Raw genomic sequence first — 15,939 nt, forward strand, 5'->3', positions numbered from 1 at the left:
GAGGTGAGGTGAGAGTGATTGCCCTTGACATCAAGGCAGCATTTGACTGAGTCTGGCATCAAGGAGCCCTAGTAAAACTGAAGTCAATGGGAATCGGGGAAAATGCTCCACTGGCTGGAGTCATACCTAGCACAAAGGAAGATGTTTGTGGTGGTTGAAGGTCAATCATCACAGCCCCAGGATATCACTGCAGGGGATCCTCAGGGCAGTGTCCTAGGCCCAACCATCTTCAGCTGCTTCATCAATAACCTTCCCTCCAACATAAGGTCAGAAATGGGGATGTTCGTTGATGACTGCACAGTGTTCAGTGCCATTCACAACTCCACAGATAATGAAGCAGTCCATGCCCGTATGCAACAAGACCTCGACGACGTTCAAGCTTGGGCTGATAAGTGGCAGGTAACATTCGCGCTACAGAAGTGCCAGGCAATGACTATCTCCAACAAGCGAGAGTTTAACCACCTCCCCTTGACACTCAACAGCATTACCATCGCCGAATCCCCCACTATCAATATCCTGGGGGTCACCATTAACCAGAAACTTAACTGGACCAGCCACATAAATACTGTGGCAACAAGAGCAGGTCAGAAGCTAAGTATTCTGTGGCAAGTGTCTCACCTCCTGACTCCCCAAAGCCTTTCCACCATCTACAAGGCACAAGGAGTGTGATGAAATACTCTCCACTTGCCTGGATGAGTGCAGCTCCAACACCACTCAAGAAGCTCGACACCATCCAGGACAAAGCAGCCCGCTTGATTGGCACCCCATCCACCACCTTCAACATTCACTCCCTCCACCACCGGCGTACCGTGGCTGCAGTGTGTACCATCCACAAGATGCACTGCAGCAACTCGCCAAGGCTTCTTCAGCAGCACCTCCCAAACCCGCGACCTCTTCCACCTGGAAAGACAAGGCAGCAGGTGCATGGGAACACCACTACCTCCAAGTTCCCCTCCAAATCACACACCATCCTGATTTAGAAGTATATCGCCGATCCTTCATCGTCGCTGGGTCAAAATCCTGGAACTCCCTCCCTAACAGCACTGTGGGAGTACCTTCACCACACGGACTGCAGCGGTTCAAGAAGGCGGCTCACCACCACCTTCTCAAGCGCAACAAGGGATGGGCAATAAATGCTGGCTGGGAGGTTAAAGTGTTAAAAAACTGAATTCCGACCACAGCCCACCTCCAACCCGTCCACTTCCGGTTTTAACGGAGGTGGGACTTTGGTGGGGGAGGGGCGAGCGGACAGCCAACCTGCTCCCAGGAGATGGGTCGCTCATTTAAATATTATAATGAGGCTGGCGTGCCTCAGATTTAACCAGCTTTACAAATTTAACTCTGACTGGTTGGGTTTCTCAGGCGTCAGGGAACTTGCCAGCTAAAGTAAGGTGAGGACTGCTGGATCCAGGAGGTAAGTGCCTTTACACTAACCTCCTGGATCCAGCATCCCTGCCTCACCCACCCCCTGCGATCGGTCACCCCCCCACCACGAGGCCTCCGATCACCTTCCCGGACTCCCCCCTCCTCTGATGCTCCGGCACCGATCCTACCCTGCCACCCACCATGCTCCTCCGGTTGGCCCCGATCCTCTCGCCCCGCCGCCGACCACCACCACCCCACTCCCCACACCAGCCCCCACCTGATCCCTCCCTTCCTCCTCTCTGCGGCCTAGTGCCGCAGGCCTACCCGCCCGCAGCCAACCAGCCTCTCCATCTGGCTGGCTGCGAGTGGGAAACAGAGCTTTGAAATGTAAATCAGGCCCTGCCGTTAAATTCGGCAGGGCCTGTGAAAAACCCGTTCTCCCAGGTTTCTCGACCGCTTTCTAGCCCCCCCTGCTCTTGACCCACCTCCAGATTAAAATTTCAGCCAGTGCGTCTACGCCCCTTTCTTCCTCTTCACTCTGCTTGGGGAGCACTGATTTCCCAGGTGCAATTAAGGAGAAAGGTCCCACCTAGCTCGGCTGCCTGTTTCAGGAGCCACAGGGCTGGCCAATGTGATCAGCAGTTGATGCTTTGCTGCCTCTTGTCCCTCTGCCACCTGCTATCAGAATGGCAGATAAACAGCCCGTTGTAGAAGAGAGAAGGAAGGATGAACAGAAAGGTGATATCGAGGGAGAAGAAACACTGTCTGCATCTTACTTAGGGCAGAGAAGCAAGTATCCTATCTACTGATAGAAAAATGAGACGATCAGCGCTTTCCTTAAGTAGTTTGTCAGGAAGTCAGATGGTGTCGGAGCTGGAGAGCAGGAGTTAGCCCAACTTCAGCATAATTAGCTTTATTGCGAGCTGAACATTGCACTGTACCTTTAACCTCCCTACGTGACTACACCCGATCCGGTAACTGAGCCCTCCTTTGTCAGTGTGCTGACAGAAGCCAGCTCTCGCTTGGGGACAGGAGCCGGCAGCAAGACAAATGTTCATTGTTGTGCACCGCGATGGTTCTTCACCGGTGCATCCTTGCTGCCAAGGATGGGGACTTGGAAACCTTGAAGAATCTAGATGCCAGTGGCAGGCTGAATGAGAACATTGAGGATCATCTGGGGGCCTCTCCGGTCCATCACGCAGCCAGGGCCGGCAGCCTGGACTGTTTAAAATTCCTCATCACTCAGGCTAAGCTGCCGGCGAACAAAAGAGCCAAAAACGGAGCGACTCCCACCCACGATGCTGCCGCCACTGGGAACCTGCCGGCGCTCCAGTGGTTGACCAGTGTCGGTGGCTGTGACATTCAGGTACGTGACTGTCAGCGGCGGTTACAGGGGTGCTGTCAGCACAACTATAAACACAACAGTTTGTTATTCTACGGCAGTAAGAGTCTCACTTCAACTAGTGTCACAGTCAGTAAATAAAGGCAGAGGGCCAGCAACACATATAGGAGGTGCACCCTATACACAGGAACTGTACATTACTAGTACAGGAGATATACAGGGACTGTAAAATATATACAGGAGAGATACAGGAACGGTACAATATATACAGGAGAGATACAGGAGCTGTACAATATATACAGGAGAGATACAGGAACTGTACAATATATAAAGGAGATATACAGGAACTGTACAATATATAAAGGAGAGATACAGGAACTGTACAATATATACAGGAGACATACAGGAACTGTACAATATATACAGGAGATATACAGGAACTGTACAATATATAAAGGAGAGATACAGGAACTGTACAATATATACAGGAGACATACAGGAACTGTACAATATATACAGGAGAGATACAGGAACTGTACAATATATACAGGAGATATACAGGAACTGTACAAGATATACAGGAGATATATAGGGACTGTACAATATATGCAGGAGATACACAGGAACTGTACAATATATACAGGAGAGATACAGGGACTGCACAATATATACAGGAGAGATACAGGAACTGTACAATATATACAGGAGAGATACAGGAAATGTACAATATATACAGGAGATATACAGGAACTGTACAATATATACATGACATATACAGGAACTGTACAATATATACAGGAGAGATACAGGAACGGTACAATATATACAGGAGATATACAGGAACTGTACAATATACAGAGGGAGATACAGGGAAAGTACAATATCTACAGGAGATAAACAAGAACTGTACAATATATAGAGGAGATATACAGGAACTGTACAATATACACAGGAGAGATACAGGAACCGTACAATATATACAGGAGATATACAGGAATTGTACAATATATACAGGAGATATACAGGAACTGTACAATATATACAGGAGATATACAGGGACTGTTCACTATATACAGGAGAGATACAGGAACTATACAATATATACAGGAGAGATACAGGAACTGTAATATATATACAGGAGAGGGACAGGAACTGTACAATATATACAGGAGAGATACAGGGACTGTGTAATGTATACAGGAGAGTTACAGGAACTGTACAATATATGCAGGAGAGATACAGGAACTATACAATATATACAGGAGATATACAGGGACTGTACAATAAAAACAGGAAAGATACAGGAACTGTACAATATATACAGGAGAGATACAGGGACTGTGTAATGTATACAGGAGAGTTACAGGAACTGTACAATATATGCAGGAGAGATACAGGAACTATACAATATATACAGGAGATATACAGGGACTGTACAATAAAAACAGGAAAGATACAGGAACTGTACAATATATACAGGAGAGATACGGGAACTGTACAATATATACAGGAGAGATTTAGGAACTGTACAATATATACAGGAGAGATACAGGGACTGTACAATTTATACAGGAGATATACAGGGACTGTAGAATATATACAGGAGATATACAGGGACTGTACAATATAAAGAGGAGAGATACAGGAACTGTACAATATATACAGGAGATATACGGGAACTGTGCAATATATACAGGAAATATACAGGAACTGTACAATATATACAGGAGAGATTTAGGAACTGTACAATATATACAGGAGAGATACAGGGACTGTACAATATATACAGGAGATATACAGGGACTGTAGAATATATACAGGAGATATACAGGGACTGTACAATATAAACAGGAGAGATACGGGAACTGTACAATATATACAGGAGATATAGGGGAACTGTGCAATATATACAGGAAATATACAGGAACTGTACAATATATTAAGGAGATATACGGGAACTGTACAATATATACAGGAGATATACAGGAACTGTACAATATATACAGGAGAGATACAGGGACTGTACAATATATACAGGAGAGATACAGGAACTGTACAATATATAGAGGAGAGATACAGGAAATGTACAATATATACAGGAGATATAAAGGAACTGTACAATATATACAGGAGATATACAGGAACTGTACAATATATACAGGAGAGATACAGGAACGGTACAATATATACAGGAGATATACAGGAACTGTACAATATACACAGGGAGATACAGGGAATGTACAATATATACAGGAGATATACAGGAACTATACAATATATACAGGAACTGTACAACATATACAGGAGATAATCAGGGACTGTAAAATATATACAGGAGATATACAGGGACTGTACAATACATACAGGAGATATACAGGAACTGTACAATATATAGAGGAGATATACAGGAACTGTACAATATACACAGGAGAGATACAGGAACAGTACAATATATACAGGAACTGTACAATATGTACAGGAGATATACATGAATGGTACAATATGTACAGGAGACATACAGGAACTGTACAATATAAACAGGAGAGATACAGGAACTGTACAATATATACAGGAGATATACAGGAACTGTACAATATATACAGGAGATCTACAGGGACTGTACAATATATACAGGAGATATACAGGGACTGTACAATATATACAGGAGAGATACAGGAACTGTACAATATATACAGGAGATATACAGGAACGGTACAATATATACAGGAGAGATACAGGAACTGTACAATATATACAGGAGAGATACAGGAACCGTACAATATATTAAGGAGATATACGGGAACTGTACAATATATACAGGAGATATACAGGAACTGTACATTATATACAGGAGAGATACAGGGACTGTACAATATATACAGGAGAGATACAGGAACTGCACAATATATACAGGAGAGATACAGGAAATGTACAATATATACAGGAGAGATACAGGAACTGTACAATATATACAGGAGAGATACAGGAACAGTACAATATATACAGGAACTGTACAATATGTACAGGAGATATACATGAATGGTACAATATATACAGGAGACATACAGGAACTGTACAATATAAACAGGAGAGATACAGGAACTGTACAATATATACAGGAGATATACAGGAACTGTACAATATATACAGGAGATATACAGGAACTGTACAATATATACAGGAGAGATACAGGAACTGTACAATATATACAGGAGATATACAGGAACAGTACAATATATACAGGAACTGTACAATATATACAGGAGATATACATGAATGGTACAATATATACAGGAGATATACAGGAACTGTACAAAATAAACAGGAGAGATACAGGAACAGTACAATATATACAGGAACTGTACAATATATACAGGAGATATACAGGAACTGTACAAAATAAACAGGAGAGATACAGGAAATGTACAATATATACAGGAGATATACAGGAACTGTACAATATATACATGACATATACAGGAACTGTACAATATATACAGGAGAGATACAGGAACGGTACAATATATACAGGAGATATACAGGAACTGTACAATATACAGAGGGAGATACAGGGAAAGTACAATATCTACAGGAGATATACAGGAACTGTACAATATATACAGGAGATATACAGGAACTGTACAACATATACAGGAGATATACAGGGACTGTACAATATATACAGGAGATATACAGGGACTGTACAATATATACAGGAGATATACAAGAACTGTACAATATATAGAGGAGATATACAGGAACTGTACAATATATACAGGAGATATACAGGAATTGTACAATATATACAGGAGATATACAGGAACTGTACAATATATACAGGAGATATACAGGGACTGTTCACTATATACAGGAGAGATACAGGAACTATACAATATATACAGGAGAGATACAGGAACTGTAATATATATACAGGAGAGGGACAGGAACTGTACAATATATACAGGAGAGATACAGGGACTGTGTAATGTATACAGGAGAGTTACAGGAACTGTACAATATATGCAGGAGAGATACAGGAACTATACAATATATACAGGAGATATACAGGGACTGTACAATAAAAACAGGAAAGATACAGGAACTGTACAATATATACAGGAGAGATACGGGAACTGTACAATATATACAGGAGAGATTTAGGAACTGTACAATATATACAGGAGAGATACAGGGACTGTACAATTTATACAGGAGATATACAGGGATTGTAGAATATATACAGGAGGTATACAGGGACTGTACAATATAAAGAGGAGAGATACAGGAACTGTACAATATATACAGGAGATATACGGGAACTGTGCAATATATACAGGAAATATACAGGAACTGTACAATATATACAGGAGAGATTTAGGAACTGTACAATATATACAGGAGAGATACAGGGACTGTACAATATATACAGGAGATATACAGGGACTGTAGAATATATACAGGAGATATACAGGGACTGTACAAAATAAACAGGAGAGATACAGGAACTGTACAATATATACAGGAGATATAGGGGAACTGTGCAATATATACAGGAAATATACAGGAACTGTACAATATATTGAGATATACGGGAACTGTACAATATATACAGGAGATATACAGGAACTGTACAATATATACAGGAGAGATACAGGGACTGTACAATATATAGAGGAGAGATACAGGAAATGTACAATATATACAGGAGATATAAAGGAACTGTACAATATATACAGGAGATATACAGGAACTGTACAATATATACAGGAGAGATACAGGAACGGTACAATATATACAGGAGATATACAGGAACTGTACAATATACACAGGGAGATACAGGGAATGTACAATATATACAGGAGATATACAGGAACTATACAATATATACAGGAGATATACAGGAACTGTACAACATATACAGGAGATAATCAGGGACTGTAAAATATATACAGGAGATATACAGGGACTGTACAATATATACAGGAGATATACAGGAACTGTACAATATATAGAGGAGATATACAGGAACTGTACAATATACACAGGAGAGATACAGGAACAGTACAATATATACAGGAACTGTACAATATGTACAGGAGATATACATGAATGGTACAATATATACAGGAGACATACAGGAACTGTACAATATAAACAGGAGAGCTACAGGAACTGTACAATATATACAGGAGATATACAGGAACTGTACAATATATACAGGAGATATACAGGAACTGTACAATATATACAGGAGATCTACAGGGACTGTACAATATATACAGGAGAGATACAGGAACTGTACAATATATACAGGAGATATACAGGAACTGTACAATATATACAGGAGATATACAGGGACTGTACAATGTATACAGGAGATATACAGGGACTGTACAATATATACAAGAGATATACAGGGACTGTACAATTTAAACAAGAGAGATACAGGAACTGTACAATATGTACAGGTGATATACGGGAACTGTGCAATATATACAGGAAATATACAGGAACTGTACAATATATACAGGAGAGATACAGGAACTGTACAATATATACAGGAGAGATACAGGAACTGCACAATATATACAGGAGATATACAGGGACTGTACAATATATACAGGAGATATACAGGAACTGTACAAAACATACAGGAGATATACAGGAACTGTAGAATATATACAGGAGAGACACAGGAATGGTACAATATATACAGGAGAGATACAGGGACTGTACAATATATACAGGAGATATACAGGGACTGTACAATATATACAGGAGAGATACAGCTAAACACAGAAAAGAGTCCCCTGAGTCAGCTGCTACTGAAACTAAGTACTCAGCCGGACGCTGACCAGCCCCAGACCAACACAGCCGTCCAAACACCAATCCGAGTGAACCAAATCATTAAAAAATGCAAAGAAACCTACCTGGAACATTGGAACAAAATAACCGAAAGCCAAAGCAGATTAGAATGTTACCGGGCCCTAAAAAGAGAATATAAACTGGCAGACTACCTCACGACCATCAGAGACACAAAACAGAGACAGACGCTCACCAGGTACAGACTAAGCGACCACCAACTGGAAATTGAAAAAGGCAGATACAAGAAATCCTGGCAGCCTAGAGAGAATAGAATATGCGATCAATGTCTGGCTGGCGAGGTTGAAACAGAAATGCATTTCCTCCTAAAATGCGAAAAATTCAACACATCAAGAAACATATTATTCAACAAGCTAAGCCAAACAACCCCAGATTTCAAGGAATTGGATGATCTGTCAAAATTGAGATTAGTCCTAGGAGAAGGAGACAGACCATACCTTGGGGCCAAATATGTAACAACATGTCACAACCTGAGGACTGTTTAAAAGTAAGACTGTTTAAAATTAATATTGAACGTACCAAATGAAGTAGAAAGACTGTTTAAAATTAATATTGTTTAAAAGTAATATTGTATGTACCCAACATTGACACCTACAGAATGTTGGAAAACTGTACCTTTTTACTATGTAAGCTTTGGCAATATGGTTCTCTGTAAACTTTCATGCCAATAAAGCATTTGAACTGAACTGAACTACAGGAACTGTACAATATATACAGGAGATAAACAGGGACTGTACAATATATACAGGAGATATACAGGGACTGTACAGTATATACAGGAGATTTACAGGAACTGTACAATATATACAGGAGATATACAGGAACTGTACAACATATACAGGAGAGACACAGGCACGGTACAATATATACAGGAGAGATGCAGGGACTGTACAATATATACAGGAGATATACACGGATTGTTCAATATATACAGGAGAGATACAGGAACTGTACCATATATACAGGAGATTTACAGGGACTGTACAATATATACAGGAGAGATACAGGAACTGTACAATATATACAGGTTCTCTGTAAACTTTCATGCCAATAAAGCATTTTAATTGGAATTGGAATTGGAATAGAGGAACTGTACAATATATATAGGAGAGATACAGGAACTGTACAATATATACAGGAGAGATACAGGAACGTACAATATATACAGGAGAGATACAGGAACTGTACAATATATAGACTAGAGATACAGTAACTGCACAATATATACAGGAGATATACAGGAACGGTACAATATATACAGGAGATATACAGGAGCGGTGCAATATATACAGGAGAGATACAGCAACAGTACAATATATATCGGAGATATACAGGAACGGTACAATATATACAGGAGATATACAGGAACGGTGCATTATATACAGGAGATATACAGGAACGGTGCAATATATACAGGAGAGATACAGGAACAGTACAATATATACAGGAGAGATACAGGAACTGTACAATATATACAGGAGATATACAGGAACGGGGCAATATAAACAGGTGATATACAGGAACAGTGCATTATATACAGGAGATATACAGGAACTGTACAATATATAAAGGAGATATTCAGGAACTGTACAATATATACAGGAGAGATACAGGAACTGTACAATATATACAGGAGATATACAGGAACAGTACAATATATACAGGAACTGTACAATATGTACAGGAGATATACATGAATGGTACAATATATACAGGAGACATGCAGGAACTGTACAATATAAACAGGAGAGATACAGGAACTGTACAATATCTACAGGAGATATACAGGAACTGTACAATATATACAGGAGATATACAGGAACTGTACAATATATGCAGGAGATATACAGGAACTGTACAATATATACAGGAGATATACAGGGACTGTACAATATATACAGGAGGTATACAGGGACTGTACAATATATACAGGAGATATACAGGAACTGTACAATGTATACAGGAGAGATACAGGAACAGTACAATATATACAGGAGATATACAGGAACTGTACAATATATACAGGAGATATACAGGGACTGTACAATATATACAGGAGAGATACAGGAACTGTACAATATATACAGGAGAGATACAGGAAATGTACAATATATACAGGAGAGATACAGGAACTGTACAATAGCTACAGGAGAGATACAGGAACAGTACAATATATACAGGAACTGTACAATATGTACAGGAGATATACATGAATGGTACAATATATACAGGAGACATACAGGAACTGTACAATATAAACAGGAGAGATACAGGAACTGTACAATATATACAGGAGATATACAGGAACTGTACAATATATACAGGAGATATACAGGAACTGTACAATATATACAGGAGAGATACAGGAACTGTACAATATATACAGGAGATATACAGGAACAGTACAATATATACAGGAACTGTACAATATATACAGGAGATATACATGAATGGTACAATATATACAGGAGATATACAGGAACTGTACAAAATAAACAGGAGAGATACAGGAACAGTACAATATATACAGGAACTGTACAATATGTACAGGAGATATACATGAATGGTACAATATATACAGGAGACATACAGGAACTGTACAATATATACAGGAGATATACAGGGACTGTACAATATATACAGGAGATATACAGGGACTGTACAATTAAACAGGAGAGATACAGGAACTGTACAATATGTACAGGTGATATACGGGAACTGTGCAATATATACAGGAAATATACAGGAACTGTACACTATATACAGGAGAGATACAGGAACTGTACACTATATACAGGAGAGATACAGGAACTGTACAATATATACAGGAGAGATACAGGAACTGCACAATATATACAGGAGATATACAGGAACTGTACAAAATATACAGGAGAATACAGGAACTGTAGAATATATACAGGAGAGACACAGGAATGGTACAATATATACAGGAGAGATACAGGGACTGTACAATATATACAGGAGATATACAGGGACTGTAAAATATATACAGGAGAGATACAGGAACTGTACAATATATACAGGAGATAAACAGGGACTGTACAATATATACAGGAGATATACAGGGACTGTACAATATATACAGGAGATTTACAGGAACTGTACAATATGTACAGGAGATATACAGGAACTGTACAACATATACAGGAGAGACACAGGCACGGTAGAATATATACAGGAGAGATGCAGGGACTGTACAATATATACAGGAGATATACACGGATTGTACAATATATACAGGAGAGATACAGGAACTGTACAATATATACAGGAGATTTACAGGGACTGTACAATATATACAGGAGAGATACAGGAACTGTACAATATATACAGGAGATATACAGGAACGGTACAATATATACAGGAGAGATACAGGAACTGTACAATATATGCAGGAGATATACAGGGACTGTACAATATATACAGGAGAGATGCAGGAACTGTACGATATATTCAGGAGATATACAGGAACTGTACAATATATACAGGAGAGATAGAGGAACTGTACAATATATATAGGAGAGATACAGGAACTGTACAATATATACAGGAGAGATACAGGAACGTACAATATATACAGGAGAGATACAGGAACTGTACAATATATAGACTAGAGATACAGGAACTGCACAATATATACAGGAGATATACAGGAACGGTACAATATATACAGGAGATATACAGGAGCGGTGCAATATATACAGGAGAGATACAGGAACAGTACAATATATATCGGAGATATACAGGAACGGTACAATATATACAGGAGATATACAGGAACGGTGCAATATATACAGGAGATATACAGGAATGGTGCAATATATACAGGAGAGATACAGGAACAGTACAATATATACAGGAGAGATACAGGAACTGTACAATATATACAGGAGATATACAGGAACGGGGCAATATAAACAGGTGATATACAGGAACGGTGCATTATATACAGGAGATATACAGGAACTGTACAATATATAAAGGAGATATACAGGTACTGTACAATATATACAGGAGATATTCAGGAACTGTACAATATATACAGGAGAGATACAGGAACTGTACAATATATACAGGAGATATACAGGAACAGTACAATATATACAGGAACTGTACAATATGTACAGGAGATATACATGAATGGTACAATATATACAGGAGAAATGCAGGAACTGTACAATATAAAGAGGAGAGATACAGGAACTGTACAATATCTACAGGAGATATACAGGAACTGTACAATATATACAGGAGATATACAGGAACTACAATATATACAGGAGATATACAGGAAATGTACAATATATACAGGAGATATACAGGGACTGTACAAAATATACAGGAGGTATACAGGGACTGTACAATATACACAGGAGATATACAGGAACTGTACAATGTATACAGGAGAGATACAGGAACAGTACAATATATACAGGAGATATACAGGAACTGTACAATATATACAGGAGATATACAGGGACTGTACAATAAATGCAGGAAAGATACAGGAACTGTACAATATATACAGGAGAGATACGGGAACTGTACAATATATACAGGAGAGATTTAGGAACTGTACAATATATACAGGAGATATACAGGGACTGTACAATATATACAGGAGATATACAGGGACTGTACAATATATACAGGAGATATACAGGGACTGTACAATTTAAACAGGAGGGATACAGGAACTGTACAATATATACAGGTGATATACAGGAACTGTGCAATATATACAGGAAATATACAGGAACTGTACAATATATACAGGAGAGATACAGGAACTGTACAATATATACAGGAGAGATACAGGAACTGCACAATATATACAGGAGATATACAGGGACTGTACAATATATACAGGAGATAGACAGGAACTGTACAATATATACAGGAGATATACAGGAGCTGTACAATATATACAGGAGAGACACAGGAAAGGTACAATATACACAGGAGTGATACAGGGACTGTACAATATATACAGGAGATATACAGGGACTGTACAATATATACAGGAGAGATACAGGAACTGTACAATATATACAGGAGATAAACAGGGACTGTACAATATATACAGGAGATAAACATTGACTGTACAATATATACAGGAGATATACAGGGACTGTACAATATATACAGGAGATATAGAGGAACTGTACAATATATACAGGAGATATACAGGAACTGTACAACATATACAGGAGAGACACAGGCACGGTACAATATATACAGGAGAGATGCAGGGACTGTACAATATATACAGGAGATATACACGGATTGTACAATATATACAGGAGAGATGCAGGATCTGTACAATATATACAGGAGATTTACAGGGACTGTACAATATATACAGGAGAGATACAGGAACTGTACAATATATACAGGAGATATACAGGGACTGTACAATATATACAGGAGATATACAGGGACTGTACAATATATACGGAGATATACAGGGACTGTACAATATATACAGGAGATATACAGGAACTGTACAATATATACAGGAGATATACAGGAACTGTACAATATATACAGGAGATATACAGGAACAGTACAATATATACAGGAACTGTACAATATGTACAGGAGATATACATGAATGGTACAATATATACAGGAGACATACAGGAACTGTACAATATAAACAGGAGAGATACAGGAACTGTACAATATCTACAGGAGATGTACAATATATACAGGAGATATACAGGAACTGTACAATATATACAGGAGATATACAGGGACTGTACAATATATACAGGAGATATACAGGGACTGTATAATATATACAGGAGATATACAGGGACTGTACAACATATACAGGAACTGTACAATATGTACAGGAGAGATACAGGAACAGTACAATATATACAGGAGATATACAGGAACTGTACAATATATACAGGAGATATACAGGGACTGTACAATAAATACAGGAAAGATACAGGAACTGTACGATATATACAGGAGAGATACGGGAACTGTACAATATATACAGGAGAGATTTAGGAACTGTACAATATATACAGGAGAGATACAGGGACTGTACAATATATACAGGAGATATACAGGGACTGTACAATATATACAGGAGATATACAGGGACTGTACAATTTAAACAGGAGGGATACAGGAACTGTACAATATATACAGGTGATATACGGGAACTGTGCAATATATACAGGAAATATAAAGGAACTGTACAATATATACAGGAGAGATACGGGAACTGTACAATATATACAGGAGAGATTTAGGAACTGTACAATATATACAGGAGATATACAGGGACTGTACAATATATACAGGAGATATACAGGGACTGTACAATATATACAGGAGATATACAGGGACTGTACAATTTAAACAGGAGGGATACAGGAACTGTACAATATATACAGGTGATATACAGGAACTGTGCAATATATACAGGAAATATACAGGAACTGTACAATATATACAGGAGAGATACAGGAACTGTACAATATATACAGGAGAGATACAGGAACTGCACAATATATACAGGAGATATACAGGGACTGTACAATATATACAGGAGATATACAGGAACTGTACAATATATACAGGAGATATACAGGAACTGTACAATATATACAGGAGATATACAGGAACTGTACAATATATACGGAGATATACAGGGACTGTACAATATATACAGGAGATATACAGGAACTGTACAATATATACAGGAGAGACACAGGCACGGTACAATGTATACAGGAGAGATGCCGGGACTGTACAATATATACAGGAGATATGCACGGATTGTACAATATATACAGGAGAGATACAGGAACTGTACAATATATACAGGAGATATACAGGAACAGTACAATATATACAGGAACTGTACAATATATACAGGAGATATACATGAATGGTACAATATATACAGGAGATATACAGGAACTGTACAAAATAAACAGGAGAGATACAGGAACAGTACAATATATACAGGAACTGTACAATATGTACAGGAGATATACATGAATGGTACAATATATACAGGAGACATACAGGAACTGTACAATATATACAGGAGATATACAGGGACTGTACAATATATACAGGAGATATACAGGGACTGTACAATTAAACAGGAGAGATACAGGAACTGTACAATATGTACAGGTGATATACGGGAACTGTGCAATATATACAGGAAATATACAGGAACTGTACACTATATACAGGAGAGATACAGGAACTGTACACTATATACAGGAGAGATACAGGAACTGTACAATATATACAGGAGAGATACAGGAACTGCACAATATATACAGGAGATA

At 38.6% G+C, this 15,939-nt stretch overlaps 1 protein-coding gene across 7 annotated transcripts in view; it reads left to right on the plus strand.

Annotated features, from left to right (window-relative positions):
• The first annotated feature begins 1,307 nt into the window (after positions 1-1,307).
• Positions 1,308-15,939, plus strand: part of LOC147115992 (espin-like) — a 470,195-nt gene continuing 455,563 nt past the window's right edge. For 3 of the 7 annotated variants that reach the window (XR_015078728.1, XM_085990691.1, XM_085990692.1), the window contains exon 1: positions 1,309-2,731. Coding sequence is in view for 5 of the 7 variants with exons in the window: in XM_085990691.1 (XP_085846817.1) it covers positions 2,438-2,731 (294 nt within the window). In the remaining 2 variants the exon portion in view is untranslated. Of the gene's footprint in view, positions 2,732-15,939 lie in introns of all 7 variants that reach the window. The other 4 variants (XR_015078729.1, XM_085990693.1, XM_085990689.1 and 1 more) reach the window with 3 other exon arrangements.

Source organism: Somniosus microcephalus, chromosome 6 (assembly GCF_052327205.1).
Source record: "Somniosus microcephalus isolate GS21.2 chromosome 6, FLI_Smic_1.0, whole genome shotgun sequence".
Lineage (NCBI taxonomy): Eukaryota > Metazoa > Chordata > Chondrichthyes > Squaliformes > Somniosidae > Somniosus > Somniosus microcephalus.